The sequence below is a fragment of the Pelmatolapia mariae genome, linkage group LG13 (genome assembly GCF_036321145.2).
Source record: "Pelmatolapia mariae isolate MD_Pm_ZW linkage group LG13, Pm_UMD_F_2, whole genome shotgun sequence".
NCBI lineage: Eukaryota > Metazoa > Chordata > Actinopteri > Cichliformes > Cichlidae > Pelmatolapia > Pelmatolapia mariae.
In genome coordinates, this window is record NC_086238.1 from 34,790,613 (window position 1) to 34,811,355 (window position 20,743).

A 20,743-nucleotide genomic window follows, 5' to 3' on the forward strand; every position below is an offset into this window, starting at 1 on the left:
TGGATGTCTGGAGTTTTGATCTCCTCCATACCTGCTTCATGCCCTGGAGGATGGGACTGTGGCCCCCCACACCCTCTAGCAGATCATTACATGAAGGAACCTTTTAAATACAAGCGCGCTCATGCTCACAGGTGTACACACAGGTGATCACACACACAAACTACACCCTTTTTGGCTCCTACCTCAAAGCACACTGTGCGCTGTCGATCTTACGTGCTGCACAATAATGTTTAATATTAAGTATGTAGTGTTATATTCCCATATATCATTGTGATGTTGTTTATTCTATTACTCTCGTTTTCTTCTGCTTGTTTTCTTTTTTTCTTTCTCAACAGGTGATCCAGGTGATCGATATATGTATTTTTTGTCTGCTTATTTTGTTGGTTTTTGTTTTTTGCCCTTTATCCCCGTCCCTCTTCTCCGCTGTTTTTTTTTTTTTGTTTTGTTCTGTTTTTTCCCCCCTCTTTCTTTCTCCCTTTTCTTTTCCCCTGTCCCGTATCTAGCAAGTAAAAAAAATAAAATAAAATAAAATAAACAATAAAAGGTAAATCAAATGGACCATTACGGCAAGGCTGGGATGGTCCATTTGGTAAAGTAAATCCGTTGGGCATCTTTCTTCGCCTTTAGACAATAATTCTGATGGCAAAAGAACCAAACGGGACAGGTTTAAAAAAAAAAAAAAAAAAAAAAAAAAAAAAAAAAAAAAAAAAAAAAGGGAGTTTTTCCTTCCCACTGTCGCCAAAGTGCTTGCTCATAGGGGGTCATATGATTGTTGGGTTTTGTCTTTGTATCTATTTTTGTAAGGTCTAATTTACAAGCCTTGAGGTGACTGTTGTTGTGATTTGGTGCTGTATAAAAAAAACTGAATTGATTTGAATTGGAAATCACTTTTTCGAACAACATGGGTAAATTTCTGTATCCTAAATGTTGTACAGCCACCGGCCACCAGATGGAGCATCATTGTTGAGAAACACCATCAATCTGTTAATCTGGGCCTGATCTTTTTCTTAACACCATCAGAATGAGACCCCGGATACAAGAGGCGGAAATGAGCCTTCTCTGAAAGGTGGATGGGCTCAGCCTGAGCAGAGGGTGAGGACTTCAGTCAGTTGGGAGGGGCTTGGGTGATGTGGGTGGGTGATGGCAAGGCATGTACTACCGGGCGCAGGACACACTGGAGGGATTACACATGTGCAGTCCAACTTCAGATAAGTGGGGAAAAAATGATGCTGCACGATTTATGTTTCGTTATTTTACCATTTAACTTTTATTAAAATGGTTGTCATTCAGTTTTGAGCAATGTGCATCATTCATAATGCACCGGCACACTTTTTAGTCTTTATTTCTTTATTTTTTACATGTCTTTGTGGTATCATGCTTTCGTGTTATAGTTTATATCAGTTCGTCTGTTTAGGGTATAATGTTGGTACGATACGAGGTGCTGCACATTTAAGCAAGCGTCTGATTAATGGATTTGTCTTTGTCCATTAAACTCTTCTGGAACTGAAGCTGATATCTGAGTGTTTCTTAGTCACTTAGTTTCATTTTTCTTTGTCGTTGAGTCAACTAAGAAATTCGTTGGAACGTCCCTAGCTCTAATTATAATACTTCGCAAACCAGGGAATCTTTTTTTTCTACAAAATACAGAATTTGAGGCCAATAAGCTTGATGAATTCAGATCCTGAATAATAAGTAAAAATTGGCAAAAATAATATCAGATGTAAAACCAGAAACTGTTCAGACTCGTCAGTTTAATACAAAGTAGACTGGACTTCATCCTGTACTATGCTACTGTACTAACTTTGTGGCAGACTACACACTTGTGTTCTCTAAGGCAGTTTAGTTTACCTGGAAATGTTGCTCCATTACTTGGATTTTGCCTTGTTCTGGACACTTTTTCAAAGCATGCTCAGCAAACTGGAAAAGGATCTCGATCATCTGTAGACACGGTGAGTTTAGAAAGCTACAATGTCAAAGTAAAAGTAGATTTGATACAACAGACAACTTTTATCTTTTCTTACCTTGTCACTGACCACTGCCTTCCTCTTCAGAGAATCTCCATACAGGCCTTAAAAAACACACAGTTCACAAATTATCTGTCAAAAAACGGATCAGTATAATGTTATGAGTATAGTAACATTTAGTTACAAGCATGCAGTGATACCGTTTGTCGTAAACTGATGGTCAAATTGTGCACTATTTTGTCATGGCCTGTAACAGACGGCAGAGACTGTTGGTGCTGGTGTTAGTCAGGAATTATTCTTTCCAGGCAGCTTATTATGGTCATGCTCAAGAGAGTCAACGGATTTGACCAAAGTGCCAAAAGTGTGCATTAAAACTTTATAGCCCCAAGACAAATGACAGTGAAATCCAGGATACACATATCATAATTGATGGCTGGTCACACTGGAAATGACCAAAGTCTGGATCATTACACGATTCTACTGGCATCCAAGCAGAATGAGCACCAGCTGTGCACATTTCTGGAATGCCAATTAGTCAATCACATATCATTCCATTGTGCCATTTCTACCTTTTACTGTCAATGGAGATACCAAAAGACCACAGGTACCATTTCAGATAGTCTTAAAGTTGGAGTGGCCAGGGCACCTTTCTATGTCTTACATTTTAGAAGATCTGTGTGAATTACTGGGCTTTAAACGTGTACAGACGAGCATGTATCATCCAGAGACTGCTGCGTTGGTGGAATGCCCTCAAGAGGACTGTGCAGACCGCTGAGCGCATTATTGGCAGCTCTCTATCCAGTCTACAGGACATTTACACCTCACGCTACATTCGGAAAGCCAATAGCATCGTGGCTGACCCACATCGCCCCTCCCACCAACTGTTTACTCCTCTTCCATCCAGAAGACGACTCTGCAGCATCACGAGTGATCGTTTTTTCCCCCGAGCAGTCCGGCTCCTGAACACCACGCTGCCCTCCAAACACACTTCTTGGACTACTTAACACTCTCATTTCCAATACTTGCACTATTCTGAACTGCACTGTTCTACTCTGTCTGTGTATTATTGTATTTATTTATTCTCATTACAACACTGTTGTACCTATTCTTAGTTTATCTTATTTCTTCACAGTTGTATTTATGTATATTTGAGTTTTTTCATTTTTACAGTTTGCACCTTTGATCCAGGACAACGACACGTCGTCCTACTGTATATTTGAGCCTATACTGTTGTGCTGACAATAAAACACTGCTTGACTTGATGATCCATAGAGGGTGAGGTCTATCACACCAGGCAAGACACCAGGTGCAGGCTGTATAAAGATGCCCCTAGTGGCCGGCATAGTATACAGAAACATCTACGTGTGTGTATGGCCTGGAGGTCAAAATGGGAGACGCCCCCAAGGGTGGTGGAGAATGACCGAGCTAAGATCCTGTGGGACTTCCAGATACAGACGGACAAAACAGTGGTGGCTGACCAACCACACATAGTAGCGGTGGACAAGAAGAGTGATAGATGTAATGATACCGAGTGACAGCAACATCAGGAAGAAGGGGAGAAGCTTGAGAAACACCAAGGACTCAGAGTAGAGCTGGAGAAGATGTGGAGGGTAACAGTGGTCCTAGTGGTTATCGGAGCGCTCGGTATGTATATCGCAGACAAGTGTAATGTGTGGCTGTGATATCGGTGACAGATCAGTGAAATGAATTATACCCACCAACCACAGCCTTAGCAGCTCCCTCGTGAAAGGACCAGGCCAAAGAGAGGGCTTCAACAAAATGTTCCTGCTTCATCAAACAGTCAATACGCTGGACATATAAGCAGAGACAGGGAAGGGCAAAGGTCAAGGTCAGGCTTACACAATTTTAATTAAACAGCAAATTAATTGTTTAATATAAATTGTTGCTGTTAATGGATTTGCGGACAACTACAGGTACAGATACTTAAATTGTCACACCCACCTCTCTCCAGCTCCGTAGAGTCATAATGTGAGCTGACTGAAGGGTGAGACAACATAACATTAGACAGTCAAACGGGACACGGTCAGTGTGTGCTCTTCTCTGAAAACTTGCAGCAGAGAAATATGAAGTTCTTCTGATTATTAAACCTACATTTTCCCAAAAATATACAATGTATACATAATTTACAGGTCCTAGTCATAGTCCACCGAGTTCCATCACCAAATGCTGCATTTCCTCAACACTGAAGCTAATTCACAGAAGAGACACCTCCAGGGTTTGAACACTGTTTGAATGGAAGAATGAGCCAAAGTCACACCTGAGCAATAAGCAGAGTACAGCCTGTACACTTCTATCAGTATTCACATCATCATTAACAGCAGCAGTCCGGTTACAACCATAAACGCCTTTTCTATAACATCTGTAACAGATGTTTTTGTTTATTTTCAGAGCGGGCGGCGCATCTAAGAAGGAACCAGATTGATTTGATTGACTTGGTCGTTCAGTCTTTGTTAACTTTGTTTTTGAGAAACATTCATGAACTGTTTAAGTATTTGCACATGATGTTCTGTAACTACTGATTCTCATCAGTTTTGAGATGTTGCACTAGTTGGAGACGGGGATGGAGACAGTTATTAACATTACTTTGTGCAGTTTTCTTATTTGTCATTTGTAACATTACTGTTCTGATCACAGAAAACAATACAGAGATGAACTCGTGGCACACGGTGAATAATATGCACAACATGACCCAGTCAGGAGAACCAATGCTCTCTGAACCTGCCATTTGTGTCATCTTCTTTCGTTGCACAGGAGATCTGCCTCCGTCTTACCCTATCCATGGCATGCTTCTCTTTCACTCTACCAACTGCATGTCCTCCTTCACTATATCCACGAGCCTCATCTGTGATCTCCCTCTCTTCCACCTGCCTTGCAGCTCAGTCTTCAACATGCTCCGTCCAGTAAATCCACTGTCCCTCCTCTTTTTCTCCAAACCACTGAGCCTGAGCTAAAATGCTTCCATTGATAAATAACAAAAGTTTTCGTCCATGGTGATGATATAACAGATGTATAGAACTATACAACAGAAAGGTAAATAATACAAAACAGTACCTTGGTGCCCAAATACACAATCTGTCCTGCGTAGCTGGAGACTGATTGGTAACAAGCCTTTTCTCCAACTAACGCCTGAAACACAAACACAGATGTACAGCCAAAAAGTCAGTGGTGAACTCATTGATAATGCTTTCAAACACATTATTTTTATTTTATTATTATTATTTTCTTACGAATTCTGGGACCGGATCCTGAATCACAAGAATTTAGAAGATATGCAGGTATAATTAATAGAATCTAGAAGGTAACCAGGACGTAATCATGTAACACTTTAGGTTCAGGTTCAAAATCTGTTTTCAGGTTTGCATAAACAGAACTCGACATGTTAAAATCATGAACAAGTGTCTTTGTGTTTAAATGAGTAACTATCTAAACGTCCTGTGCTGACCTGTAGAGTTACTGATATATGCACTGCTGTGCTCATCGTGCCCACATGGCCGAGTGAAAACCACTGAACCTCTCGTGTCAGTCCTGTCCCTGTGCTCCGTGTTCCCTCTGTTCAGTATCAAGTCCATGTCTCTGTACCTGTTGTATGCTTCCTGTTTTATTTTGATGGCGCCTGTTCTGTGTTCAGTCTCTGTCCCCGTGTTTTCTCTGCACCTGTCCTGGTCCCACGTCTCTTGTCTAGTCAATCTCGTCTCCATGTTCCCTCTGTCACCATGTCGGTTATGTCGTAGTGTTAGCTCGTGTCTCTGAGTCCGTGCCTGTGCCTACGTGTCGTATCTCCTGTCTTATTTTGATAGTCTCTGTCCTACATCAGTGTTGTGCCTTCCTTCGTCTCATCATGTCCGATTTGTCTCAGCTGCGTTTCTTCCTGTTTCCCATCCTCTCGTGATCCTACCTGTGTATTTAAGTCCTCAGAGGCTCTTCGTACCCTCTTCGTGCTGCGTTTTCTCCCTTCGTCTTCCTGAGAGTATTCTAGCTCGCAGTCCTGGTTTGTGTTGCTCGCTCCAGTTTCTTACTCTCAGGTTCCAGTGCCCAGTTTAGTTTCTAGTTTTGTGTTTGAGGTTCGTTTTGTTTTTTGTAAATGTTTATTTCTAATGTGGAGTTTTTCCCAGCAATGAAGCTGCACCTTAACTTTAACTTCCTGTTTCTGAGTCCTGCGTTCGGGTCCGTCATCCTGCCTGCCACACAGCACTTGCCATGACAATCAATAAAATAAAAGACAATTAAATATTCCAGAAACTTCTTGATGCATTCTCAATCATCCAGGATAGTAAATCTCCAAAAGTTGATTCTGTTCATCTGGACGTAGCGTTTTGTGGGAGAAACGTTTCGTCACTCATCCAAGTGACTTCTTCAGTCTCAGCTGACTGCAGGTTTCCCCAATCTTATAAACAGTACATTTGGTTTCAGTCATTATGCAAATGTACTCTTTATAAGGTTTGGGGAAACCTGCAGTCAGCTGAGACTGAAGAAGTCACTTGGATGAGTGACGAAACGTTTCTCCCACAAAACGCTACGTCCAGATGAACAGATTCAACTTTTGGAGATTCCAGAAACTTGTTATAAATCTGATTACCTGGATACCAAATGAATGATACGGTAGGTTAATTTTTAGTTCCCAACCACATCTGAATCTTGAAAATGGTCACGCGGTAACTCTTCAAAGACTGAATTTTGTTTTTGTTGGTTTTTTGCTACATTATTACTAACAGAGAACTATAGGAGGGTTTTGACTAACATTTTCATGAGTTTTGAATCTCAGATTCCCAAAAAACACAAACTATCAACATCTCAAATAAAAGCCTCAAACGCTGACCCCATGTCTTACAAACTAAACCCTCACCAGAGCCTGGGAGACATTTCCTCCAGTTGCAAGTGATTTGAAATGTCGGCTGTTATAGACCAGTTGCACCTGCTCCAAGTCCAGAGTCTCCAAAACCTCCTGGCTAGGTCGGTCCACCACGTGCAGCTTTTCGTGGCTGTCCACCAGGACCAGCGTACGACTGTTAATCCACTGCAGAAACACAAAGGTACAGCAGGAATAGAACAAATTTAGGATTTTCCAAACAGAGAGAAGTTTATATAAATGCCCATGACTCTGATGGACACAATGATTGTACAGCATTAAAAATGAGATGCACAAGTTAAAATGTATTTGGCATTTTTCTTAATCTACACAAAAAGTTTACATACAGGTTCAAATAGATTCAAACACCATTGTAATGTCACTTCGATAAATGTCCCACCGCACGCTGCACCTCAACCAGACTATTCTGGCAGCCATCAACAAGTTTCTGGAATAATCCTGGCTGGATATTTGAGAGTTCATTTGAATTGGCTGGTTTCCTGGTACAGATCCAGCTTTCCCTAAATCATATTAAAATAATCCATAATCAGACAATACACATGTTTAACTATAAACAAATCTGCACTCATATACTAACTCAATAACCCAAACAACAAAGTACATTTTTACATTGGCTAAATACCCTGTGATCAGAGTTTGGACATTTTTATGCAGGCAGCAGAAACACGAGAAGGAAGAAGAGGAACCATCATGGATGGACAGGCCCTGCACAGTACGTACCACTGACACCCAGAATCCTACCAGCGACAGACCGACCAACCAAACATAGCAGTGGTGGACGACAGAAGTGACACCGAGTGATAGCAACATCAGGAAAAAGGAAGAAGCTCAAGAAGCTCCGAGGGCTGAGAGAGGAGCTCTGGAAGACGTGGAGGTGAATGCAACAGTGGTCCCAGTGGTAATCGGGCCACTTGGGCCAGTGACCTGCAAACTGGGCAAGTGGCTCCAGCAGAGCCCAGGAACAACATCTGAGATCTCTTTCCAGAAAAGTGCAGTCCTAGGAACAGCAAAGATCCTGCAGAGGATCCTCAGGCTCCCAGGACTCTGGTACAGGGCCCGAGCTTGAAGGACTGAGCCCCGCCCCGCTGGTGTTTGTCCTCTTTCACTATTGAAGACTCTTTTTGATGACTATTGAAGTTTCTCCAATAGTGATGTCAGTTCAGCATTTTATATTATCTGCACAACACCAGAAAGTCTTTGTCCCAAGAAAACAGCAGAATGGAACTTTCTAATAAACCAAAGGTTCACTCCAGAAAACACTGTCATCAGGAGTGATAATATTTCATAAGAATAAACCATTCTGAAAGTATTAAACTCCTAAATACATCCACCACTCCTCTGCTGACATGTGTATGAGTGAATATGTGCCACTGTTGAGCATCTTCTTGGGGTACTTACACTTAGGCTGATGATGTCACAGCTGAGTTGGAACTGTCTCTGTTTGATGACGTGGATCGTCCCCGACTCCTCTTTCTTTACCTGAACAAACAGTAGTGGAGGAGAGAAAACATGATCCCAGGGATAACTGCTGTTTACGCACTTCAGAAATCAGACATCTGGGAAATATTCAGTCCAACATTATTTAGTGTTAGTTTGTATCCTCGTAGCTTTAACATGCTAATGATTTACATCTACTGAAAGCTTTGATATATCACAGTTGAGCACTTACCAAGAGGAAGTGGACGGTATCTCCTTTGCAAAAAGCCAGGACTGGATTGACCATCTTCTGGACAGCAACAAACTGCCAGGCCAGCTGAGGAACACTGGATGGATCCGACTAACAAAGGAGAATATAACACGACATCGGAAACAAATCTCAAATCTCATGTAGCGCCTCTGAGGTCGTGCCACATTCCCATCACCACTTTGTTGGGGAGAAAACTCTGCCCTGTCCTGCTTAACTGTGAAGTGATAATAAATAAAACGTAGACACGTTTTTGGAATAAGAGCCAATCTTTAACTTCTTTAACTAAGAAGGAACAAAAAGGAGAGGAGCATGTAGAAGCACATCCATTCTACTGGGAAAGACACATATTTTGAACAGGGACCAGTGGCTCGTATCACCACCAGATAGAAATCCAACTTTGTAGTTGCAAAGCACAAAATGCTAAAAACAGGAGCTGAGTCACTTCAGACATGTTGGCAAGTTAAGAAATAAATGATGATGCTGAGTATGAAACTGAGCCGACTCTATTCAAAGTATCAAAGCTGTTGATATTAATGTGTCCTATGTGCTGACTGTCAGAGAGACAGACGGGCTCTTAGGCCTGTTGTAAGGGTTGCAGCTGTAATAGTGCATGTTATTAATGTGCTATGCATCACTGAACAACACAGGAAATCATTCCTGCCTGTGACTCTCTGAACAGCTCCTCCACAGTACACATGCCTGTACACCCTTACTGTGTGCACATCCTCTACAGAGACAATAAACACCCATTTAACACCCGCGGCTTGGAACGAACTGCAGAACGACTGGAAAATGACAGAATTCATTGATTTTTATTTTTCATTTTATTTTTCATGTGTGTTGTTGCTGCTTGTGTTTAATTGTGTAATTTTATGAGACACTTGGGGCTGCCTAGCTTGGCCACGTCTCCCTTGAAAAAGAGGTTTTTAATCTCAATGGGATTTTCCTGGTTAAATAAAAAATAAAAGTACAGAATGATAAGAGGGGCGCCTCAATGTCAATGTATGTGTGTGTATATCTGTATATTTGTGCTATTTGTGGGATATTTATAATTACAGCTATTTGTTATAATTTGTACAAATAATGTTTATTGTATAAAAAGCAACTGGCCACATACTGAAATTATGTGGCCAGTTGCTTTTGCTCTTAAACATTATGAATTAAATATTCTGAGTCAAACTTGTCATATTTGCTAAATCCTGCATGAATTTTAAATGAAAATTGCATTTTCTATTTTTCTGACGAAGAAGTTTTATTCAAAAAAATATTCTACATGCTTTATGTTTATAAACTGTCAAATTCAACTACATACGATTCAGAAATTGTTATTAGTTTTATATTCGTCTGTGTTCACATATGAGACTTTGTATGAGTGCTGGAAAAACTACAGTTTCTAATGAATATGTTTCCAATTACACATCCTCGCTGTGATGGTAAGATTGACCAATGAAAATCTTTTATCTTTAATAGTCTGAGATATAAAATGTGCCAAAGTGAAAGTGCGTCGACAAACCATTTTTTTAAATGGTCATCTTGAACATTATTTGTTATATGAGCATATAAGTTATATTTCACAGCAACTATGTTCAAAGTTTCTGCTGTGGAGCACACGGTCGAGCAGAAGGCTCGGCGATTCGAGCTGGAACGAGCCGCGAGTCTTTCAGGACCTCTGGGCAGTTCTCATTCTGCCTGCCTGGTAAACAAGGACTCGATAGCTCCGCTCTGTCTCTTGATTACAGTTCATGGTAAATGAAGTTGAAACATTTGTATCCTTTAATTACAGCACATCACATAAAGTAGTGCCATCACATCTGACACGATGCCTCATCACGTCAGTGGATCTGACTCATACATGCAAACCGTACTTCATACCTTATTGTAAGGAAATGTCATCCAGACTTTCAGGGAGGGCTTTAATCCAATGACTAGAATCTGGGGTGAAAAGACAAAACCATCAGAACCTGATGCTGCATGAATGAGAACACGATTATGACCTGGGGACGACCTTTGGCATTTGCACACCTTAGTGAGAGATGCCATAGCAAGCAGAGAGTAGTGCGTGATGGGATGGTCTCTGAAGTCCGGAGGAGAACGCAAAGGTTCGATACAGCACACCTCCCCTTTAGAACCACTGAAGAGACATCGAGAGTCACATGACCGCATCCCCATCACCCTCCTGAAAACAAACGAGGGGAAAGCAGGGGAACCAATGAGAAAGATGCATGAACATTACAAATACACAGAATCAGAATCAGGTTAAAACGGCAACACTTGTTGCTGGTGGGATTAAATGTGTTAATTTAAGAGGTAGAAGATCAAAAAGTTCTTTCAGCACCTTGGTTACAAAAAATATCCTCCCCTCAGCCTCAGTAGATGTACGTATGGTATAAATGTGAAAATCCGAGGTCACTTCCTTCTTCAGTTATCACAAGATTTTTGAAAAACTTGACCTCTGACCTTGAGGTTAAAGTTACTAACTCATCTGAGATTTTTAGTAGATGCACCTATGGTATCAATTAGAAAATCCTCATTTTCCAGCTATCGCATCCACAAAGTCGAATCGCCATGCCAACAATACTCCATCAGCTTTTCAGTGCTGAGGGGTAAAAACTGCTCAGGAACATAAAAAGCTGATGGTTGAAAATAACATTTCTGTTACTTTTCATTTAAAGTAGAGTCATTTACCTGAAAGCCAGTTCAAAAACAGATCCTCCACTGTCATTGCACACGGCAATAGTTGGGTCATCTGTGAACTACAATAACAAGAAAGGCAAAGGAAGAACTCAGGACAGAAATTACACAGAAATCATCAGGGAGGAAACACATTTGACAGAAAGACCCATCTCTGAGTCGGAGATAGAAAAATACAACCTTTGTTACAAATGTTTCCTTAGTAATAGTAGTGGAGGGGTGAAGTTTGGTAACAACAACAAAACAAAGCTCTCTTTGCAAGTGTGTGTGTGTGTGTGTGTATGGACCTTCACATGCAGAATGGCTGTCCCAGGAGGGTGGGCATCAGTGATGGTTCTCAGAAGCTTCCCATTGGCTAGATCCCACATTGTAATCTAATCGTGCAGACGGAGAGACGACACGAGAAAAGTGTTCATGAACTCAAGTGAAAGCTGTGAACACATTCTGCAGTACATTCCTGTCATATCAGCAACACTGATGCTAATTTTATTTTTGCTATGACCTTAATGAAGAATAAGGCAATCATTTAAAAGGCTGAAAATGAAACAAAGATGAACAAATCAATCATTTAATGATCGTTCTGAAAAAACGACCTTATGCCTCAAGGCTAAAACACGAAAATGCATTCGATTAATAGTAGATCCCCACTTAGAACGGACCTTATCCTGACAAAACAGTGTGAAGGTTTTGCTCATGCAGAGGATGACATGTGATCAACCTCACATTATGAGTGGCTGCTACATTCCTAAATAATCTATATAGTTAAAATTTGCAAATCTTTACAAAGTAAAGATTTATTTAGGAAAAAATGCATTAACAGAAGGTTTAATGAAATGTGTCTGTAACCCAAGTGGAACCACAAAAACAGGGCCACATAGCGCTGGTATAGCTGGTAGAAGCAGATATTGGTAGGCTAAGTCTGTGCCACTTAAGCCACTTAACATTTGCAAAGCAGTAATGTTAGTGACTTCTTTTCTTTATGTTACAATGTTTTTGTATCATATTTCCCCATTTCTGCATCAGTTTTATTTTATCCCTGCCAATTATGGTATCAAACCTGCACATTAAAAGACAACAAGTAATAAACAATTACAAATACACATAAACCACATTAACAAATATAACCTGTCCAAAACAGGAATTTTTGTTCCTTTGATCCTTGTATTGGTGTTATTTTAAATTCAAATAAAATGTTAAAAAACGTGGTGTCTAACCTGATACTTACACTAGTTCATGCAATTATTACGTCTAGTTTGGACTACTGTAATCAGGACCCATATAGACCTTATGGGACTGTATCACCCCAGTCCAGCACTTTGCTCTCAGACTGCTGGTTTACTTGTGGTTCCTAGAATATTTAAACAGGAGGTAGAGCCTTCAGTTTCCAGTCTCCTCCCAGTGGGAACAGCTCCCAGTTTGGATTCGGGAGAAGACACCCTCTTTGTTGTGGAGGGAGGGGCATCCATCATAATCAACTATAACTTCACAAACAATGTGTTTGGATTTCACAAGGAGGATGTCGAACAGAATGCAGTAATTTGCAAAATATGCCGTAAAACTACTGCTAAAGATAGCAGTGCAGTGAATTTATCCTATTAGCTGAAAAGTCGTCCACTGCAAAATATTTTAAACTCTGCACGTCAGCGTCTCCCCACACACTAAAGAAAACATTAAACTAGCTGTGATACCTGTGACTGTTCTTCAGGCGTTTTCTAGACTTTTCTTTCTGTAATTTGAGGTCATCACAATTTTTATTTTACAATTTTTATATGTTATAATCACAAAGGAGCACGTTTTTAATTTCAATCGGATTATTTTGTCTTGTGAATTTGTCACAATCAGGACGAAGCGCACGGATTCTAATTATTTATCATCTGTTCACTTATTTTAACATTTTATTGGGATTATAAAGTTCAAAAGATCATCAGCTCCGTGTTGTTGGGTTAGTCATCATCACCTACACGCTGGCTGACCAGTCATCTAAACTTTGGTCAGAAAAGCGTTAGGAGGTAATGGTACTTCATTTAGAAAAGTGTGAGTTTTCATCTTTGGCATTATCCTGTCAGCATGGTGAATTTCAATGTTTCCCCATGAAGCATGAAAATGCTGTAACTCACCATGAAACAGGAAGCTGTTGTTCCTAGATCAGGAATTCTTAAGTGAAGGCTTTCACTGTTTTAATGAGTTTACTACAGGCTGTGGTAAATAAGCTAGCAGCTAGCTCCATATTTATGTCTATCTGCATGTGAACCAGATGTTTGTGAACAAGAAATTAGTGTTAATTAGCTGTTAGCTTTTAGCATTAACTCATATGACCTTCCTGGGGAGCGTCCTTCTTACCCTCCACAAATCAGACCTCAGATACAACACCACTAACAGTGGTGAGACAGACACTGTTGCATGTGTATGTGAGTGGAACAACCTGGAGTACAGGAAGGACATCACTCACTTTATCATCTGATGTGAACTCAACCACCTGCACATCGACACTAGTGAGACAAAGGAGAACACTAACTCCCATCACAGTGAACATCCATGGTTTTGGCATTGATGTCGTGGACAAGTACAAATTACTGGATGTTCACCTTCACAATAAACTGGACTGGTCAGAAAACACTCCAGATCTGTACGAGAAAGGACAACGTCAGCTCCTGTCTTCCTTCTCTCACCCCAAGCGGTCGCAGCAGATGGCCCCGCCCCTCCCTGAGCTGGAGGTTTCTTCCTCTTAAAAGGGAGTTTTTCCTTCCCACTGTCGCCACAGCGCTTGCTCACAGGGGGGTCACATGATTGTTGGGTTTTTCTCTGTATGTATTATTGTAGGGTCTACTGTACAATATAAAGTGCCTTGAGGCGACTGTTGTTGTGATTTGGCGCTGTATAAATAAAATTGAACTGAAGCTCTGCTGGGCAGCCTGAGGTGTGCGGGACTTTTTTAGTGACGCTCCTGCAGTCTTTTACCTTCTAACACCTTTGTACAGGTATGTGACAACTTCCCTGGTGGGAAGGTCATCCCTTCATCCCAACATCAGTCACACTGTAAAATACTGCTGAAATATATGTACATCATCACTCCCACTGCACTTCATGTACACATAAAAAAATATCGAGTTCTAGCTACTCTTGTAATTTTCTTGTTTTTCTTTTTTTTCCAAATTCAATTTTTCTTCTTCACCGTTGTGCTGCTATAACAAGTGAAATCCCCCAGGGTGGGATTCATAAAGTCTATTTATATCTATCTATGTATCTCTCTCTCTATATATATATGTACTTATCCAGCCATCGTTCAAATTTGGCAGCTTAATGTAATGTTTTTAAAAACAATAAAAAAGACTCTTAAAGGGATGTCCTAAACCAAAAAGGAGGACAGCTATTTTGAATTTAAGAATTATTTTGCAGCAGTTTTGTTGTAGTTAATCAAATTTCTCCTAGAGATTTCATCTGACCCACATGAGCATTGGTGAATTCAATCTAATGACCCTGGCGATGCTAAATTGCGAAGCATGTGAGTTTTTTTAAACTGAAGGACACGTCTGTGATGGGACACCAAATTTGGATTATTCACTACAGGACATTAAATTGTTAAATCTCAAATTGAAATTGTCCAAAATGTCCTAAACCTTACAACTGATAAAAATCATCTGTTTCTATATGAAATCTTCAGTGTTAATATCACATACAGTAACATATAATTAGTGAGTGTGCTCATACACCACCCACTGGCCACGGGTAGTAACAACAGTTAGAGTCCTGGGCTCATCCACCCGACTACAGCAAACACCTCCACAGTGTCAAGTCACGACATGCACTGAGGTGAAAGGGCCCTATCATTTAACTGTTATTATTATTATTATCATCATTATTATTTGGCAGCTTTAACAAAATAAATTGTAAATTAGTGGCAAATAAAGTCTATTTTATCTTGTCCTAGTACCTGTCCTTTGGCAAACCCGCAGAGAAGTCGTGAGCAGTCATGGTTGATGCTCAGGGCAGAGACGGCGCCAAACTCTGCTCCAGTCGTCTTGGTACCCAGACAGAGCCGCAAGGCCTGGTTGGTATCTGGAGAGGAAGAGGACGTTTAACTGACAAAGCAGGAGAAATACTGGAAAAATTGAAAAAAGGCAAACTGAAAGTTGTCCCAGTCCTCAGTTTTATGAGTGCAATACCAGAATTAAATAGCACATAAATTTAATTTAAACATAAAAAACAAAACAACCCCCCCCCCCCAAAACTGGAACTAAATAAAGAGCCATAAAAGTAATCAAAGTATTGTAAATAAAAATAAACAAATGAAACCAAATAACATGCCAAACCAAAATGCACATAAAGAGTGATGTTTCAGGCTGAACACCAGACGAACAACATTCAGGAGGATCTGACAGACGTGCTCATACCTTTTCCTGCTCAGGCATCATAATGTCAGCAACACAGAGAGACACTGATCAGCCCTGCTACAAGTTAAACACTGAGCAAATTCCAGTTAAACCACATCACAGTTAGAACATCATCCCTGAAGCATGCCTCTGTTCCTGTGTGTGTGTGTTTGTAAATTCGCTTATTAGCAAGTGTGTACAGCGGTGTTGTGTGTGTCTCTGAAATAAAAGTGAAATTTGCTGAATGTTCTTACTGAAGTTACACGTCTGCATGTTTTTCATATAATTAGTAAAAAAAAGAACATTTTGTAAAGTAGAACCAAACCAATGATGCTAACACAAAATAAAGACAGAAATGCATGACTTCATCTCTTTTAGGGAAATCAAACCAGCTTAAAAGCTCAGTGGTGTTTATGTATGGCAGTGTGTGTAACACACGCTGTAAAGCAGTACCATCCTGAAACCCCACCTTGTACAAACACTCGATAACCACTTTAAAGGTTCTACCAAAAGTGTTCCCAAAGGCATGGATCCGTCTAACCACTGTTAGATACGGCAGAGAAAGAGAGGGGTGGGAAGCTGATACTGAACATGAGATAAGGGAGTCAGGTGGTACGTTCTGATTACCTGAGTCAATATAACCTGGTGTGATAACAGCTAATGAACAGTGGGACTCTTTCATACCCGGACTAACAATCCGTTTGCTCAAACAGCCATTTTTGTATTTTTCAGTGATACAAAGGTAAGTGTTCCAATATGATTCAAACTTACCTTTACAGATGTGAGCTACTGATGCTGTTTGTGGCTTTATTTCCAGGTAATATCTGGGTTTCAATACCAGATTTTCTGCACCACATTTATTCATTGATTAGTCTTATTTTGCCAACTACTTCATCTGAGTGTCATTTTATAGTCTGGATATTTGGCACAGTCAAAGTTTGAGTCGACCATCTGACTGGTTAGACCCTTATTTGGAATTTAGGTTGCTAAAATAAAACATGCACACATTAATAAAAGCATGCTTTATGTAATACAAATTAGATTAAAGGTGCTAAGTAAATGTAAACTAACAATGACAGCTACATATAAAATATACATTTCAATAATTACTTAATCCAAACCATCAACATGTCTAATGGACCCCACCCCAGCAAGACTGTCTTATATTATTAAGACTTTCATATTAAACGTCATCAATTCATCTTTCTTAATTCTTTTTCTACCACTGGCCCATTTTACAAAGGCTCTTTAAACCACCGTAACTCTGTCACAGTTTCTGCTGGTGACAAAACCACCTTTACAAAGGAAGATGTTCCTGCATGTTCGTACAGGACAGTCTAATATTGGGATTCTCTCCGCAATAATATTGCCTTATAATAATGAACTGTCATTGTGAATTCAAATGATAACTTGTGATTTCACAGAAAAAAGGTCTGCATTTTCTATTTAAAGGCTTCACTCGTGTAATTCTAGCCACTGTCACCACATCATTAAGCCAAACACAGCTCACTACGTTTGACAAACTGTCTCTTTTCTTTAAAAATGGTGATATAAGTGAAATGCTATGTTTTGATTCACAGCCTCCTGCCATCACATCAACACAATGCCTCATCGCAGCTGTTCTGTTGAGATTAACAACAACTCTGGCTACTACACTCTGGCCAATCCAAGGTGCGGTGTTACTTCTGTACTTTCCTTTTGATGCAAGTCATTTCAAGAATGGTTTTAATGCAACATAAATCATCTTTTGCTGCCAATACAAACAGTCTAAAATGCTCAAATCTACTCAGTATGCACATGGCAATACTGTAGACACTTGTGATGTTCTAAATTTAGTAACCGCATCACAGATACTAATCAATGATGTCATTATAGTCCAGTTCTCTATGCAATGTTTGAGTTTTAGGGGAATTTGCAAATATTGAGTACTGAAAGAACCAGAAAGCTGTCGGTCATGAGTTTTACAAACTGGCTGCTGTTAAACTGAAGCGATGGTCACTGGTGCAGGGACGACCTCATGGTGTTGGTTTCAGCATGCCATCTGAGGAACACATTCATGCTGTTGAGGATGCAGCAGAGAAGTTGTCGCCTTTATTTAGACATGAATTCTCAAGATGTGCTGCTCCAGAACAAAAAAGACGCTGCTTGGTCATTTCTTCCATATCGTTACAGTAAAGATGCAACTGCCAGTTAGCCATTAGCATGCAGAAACCAACAACCACAGAGTCCTGTCGGCCCTCATGGTGAACAATGAAACGGTTCTTTTAGTTCATGTGCTGTCGAGCCAAGAAAAAGCAGTCTGTGCCAAGATGATGATGAGACCCAAGCCATAATGTATAAGACGGCTGCAGAATGAAACCCACACATCTAAAGCACGGTGGTGTGGTGGTTAGCGACATTGCCTAACATCAGAAAGCTCCTGGGTTTGAATCCATCAGCTTTCTGGGGCCATTCTGTGTGGAGTCTGCATGGGTTTTCTCTGGCTTCCTCCCACAGTCCAGAGACATGCAAATGAAGTTAACTGGTGACTCTAAAGTGGCTGTAGGTACGAATGGTTAACTGTCTCTTTATGTTAGCACTGAGATAGGTTGGTGACATGTCCTGTTCAGGGTGGACTCTGTCTCTTGTCTTATGAAAGCCTGAATAAGTTCCAGCCCAACCATGATGGATGACCACTTAAATAATTATAGTTGCTTATAATCTTTTTAAACCTTTGGGTTTATCATTGTTGAAAACATAGACATATTTTTGCTTGTAAATTCAAACTTATTTACAAGCACAAATATAATAAAACAGTGGCAAATTTTGCAAAATCCAACACAGCCAGTGCACATCTGAGCAAATGGAAAGAGGAAAAGTGTTTGTTTACCAAAGTAAAATCCTAAAATTAATGAATTCATTACTTGCATCAGACGTTCTTCAATGATCTGCATAAGGAGTGGATAGAAAATAATGATCCAGCACATTTTTACGTACAGTTGTGTAGCTTGCCTGTAGCTTGACAGCTTACCACACTTCATGTGGGAGATGAAAAACAGCAGCTCAATGTGTAACTTTTGAGGTGGATTAAATGCACATTACTCCTGATGATGGTAAACAGCACACTATTGTGCAAAGGTGTCAAACATCCGGCCCATGAGATCATTTCATTGGTCAGTTATTAATGGCCCGTCGGTATGTGGAAATCGAATCATCAGCCCTATTGAGAATCCATGTAGGCAGGGCTGGGACTATTTTAATGGGCACACCATGCAGGCATTCACATGTAAAGACAGACTGGGATCATACCATTATGTGACAGCAAGTATGCAATAAACATGTAGAACATGTTTACTTTTCTACAAAAACATGTAGAAAAACAGTTAAATATGAAATTTCTTTACACTGACAGACAGTCTCACCCATTAATGATCAAAATGGGCTGTATGTGGTCCACGATATAAAATGAGTCTGACACATCTGCTCTAGATAGTCCAAAAACATGAATCCACTGCAGCAAAAACACCATCAATCCTCTAAAAGCACCAGTAAAGACAGCACACCTACACAATGATTATGCACAGAATCACTAACACAAAGCTAGGAAGAAGAAATCCCACAGTGATGTTTAAGCAGAGCGTATGCTAACCCCAACCAAGCAGTCAAAGATTATGTTTGTGTGTGTAACAAAGCTGATCTTTAATCTTTAGCCCTGCTGGTTCCTGGTTTTCACTTTTATTCAATTTATTAAAATGAAACTCCTCCATACATTCGCCCTATAAGGATAAGGATTGGAAAACGTATGTGGGTATAAGTTTAGTGTTACATTTGTTATGTAAAGAATTATGTTCTATTGGGAGTAAATCAATAACGTTACACATGAAATTGTAACATATCACTTTTTTCCATTAGTAACTTCAATAATGCGAATGAGAAACCAAAACCGTCATAACTCTATGAAACGTGGTTTGTTCAGCTCTTCCAATACTGTTTTCCATGTAATGTGTCCTATTAACTGCAAGTATAACCAGAGGAATTGGTCAAAGTGTTTCTGTTAGACCCATCTAACACACTGTGTCTCCATGCTCAGGGTTTTCAGTGAGAGTGGCAAATGCGAGGTCCCTTTGCCACCCATGGTAGGTCCCTGCTCTGAAGCCAGTGCACTGTTTAACAAAGTCACTGCCAGTGCAACTGGAGCAGTTGGAGTCTTCACCTATGACCTTTTCAATCCCAACATGAACGACTATAGCCACATCGTGGCTGTCATGTTCTCCGTGCCGTATGATCGAAGCCTCTACTCCAACTGGTTTGCCGTGGGGATCTTTGACAAAGGAACCGACTGTGACTATAATCTTTATGACATCATGTATAACGGGAGTGAAAATAGCTTCGTAAGAGCCAAGGCTGACGGGTCCTGCATTTCTTATGAAGGAGACTACATTATTGTCAGTGCCTCCATGTCTGATTCAGGTGAAGCAGTCCTGAGGGTGGATGTCAATGACACAGGGATGTACTAACCCAACAGACGCAAGATGTTACACCAGTAATATAAAACAATCACTGTCACCCACTATGTATCTGCAAGGGTCAATCAACTGGTAAAACTGGTCACTTGCTTAAGTGGTGCTGATTTCAGTATAAACGAGTGCATGCCATTGTATACTTAATAGTGCTTTTTCTCTAGACTGATTCATGAAAGATTTGTATATATCAAAATCAAGTTTTCTTTGTAACCAATGTATAATGTACAAGGTGAGATTAAAAAGTTCAGGAAACAACCCAATAAATCTAAACCTTCACCTGATTTAAATTTGTCCCTCTTCTGTTCAACATCACCTCCAGATTCTGCAGAAGTATTTCTCTGACTGTTTATTATCTCAGTCGTTATTATCTCATCCTGTCTAACGGTGGTCCTCAAATATATACAAGGTTAAAATAAAATTCCCTTTCAAACTGACACTAGGATCACTAATGGTGATGGAAGGACCTCGAGCTATTCTGAACACTTTCAGTGCTAAAGAGTCAACTTGGAGTCAACTGAAACTCCAAGCTTTTTTTTAACATTTAAAGCTTTGTGCACCCCAAACTTTTCTCCAGGGTGAGAATGTCAATGGGGACTGTAGCATCCTGAGAGGTCGGATGATTCAGCAGAAACGAACAAAAA

General features: G+C 40.2%; 2 protein-coding genes across 5 annotated transcripts in view; one reads left to right on the forward strand and one right to left on the reverse strand.

Annotated features, from left to right (window-relative positions):
- Positions 1–20,743, reverse strand: part of vps8 (VPS8 subunit of CORVET complex) — a 71,671-nt gene that overhangs the window by 32,513 nt on the left and 18,415 nt on the right. For all 4 annotated transcript variants that reach the window (XM_063491043.1, XM_063491042.1, XM_063491041.1 and 1 more), the window contains 13 exons: positions 15,162–15,286; positions 11,518–11,604; positions 11,225–11,292; positions 10,562–10,715; positions 10,412–10,471; positions 8,522–8,629; positions 8,251–8,331; positions 6,829–6,999; positions 5,037–5,111; positions 3,927–3,962; positions 3,683–3,773; positions 2,022–2,068; positions 1,849–1,938 (listed from right to left, as the gene is read on the reverse strand). In XM_063491043.1, coding sequence (XP_063347113.1) covers positions 1,849–1,938; positions 2,022–2,068; positions 3,683–3,773; positions 3,927–3,962; positions 5,037–5,111; positions 6,829–6,999; positions 8,251–8,331; positions 8,522–8,629; positions 10,412–10,471; positions 10,562–10,715; positions 11,225–11,292; positions 11,518–11,604; positions 15,162–15,286 — 1,193 coding nt within the window. The remainder of the gene's footprint in view (positions 1–1,848; positions 1,939–2,021; positions 2,069–3,682; positions 3,774–3,926; positions 3,963–5,036; positions 5,112–6,828; positions 7,000–8,250; positions 8,332–8,521; positions 8,630–10,411; positions 10,472–10,561; positions 10,716–11,224; positions 11,293–11,517; positions 11,605–15,161; positions 15,287–20,743) is intronic.
- LOC134640467 (uncharacterized) lies at positions 17,041–20,096 on the forward strand. Its single transcript, XM_063492267.1, has 2 exons — positions 17,041–17,271; positions 19,670–20,096. Exons 1-2 carry the CDS (start codon positions 17,204–17,206, stop codon positions 20,094–20,096), a joined length of 495 nt encoding a protein of 164 aa, XP_063348337.1. The 5' UTR covers positions 17,041–17,203.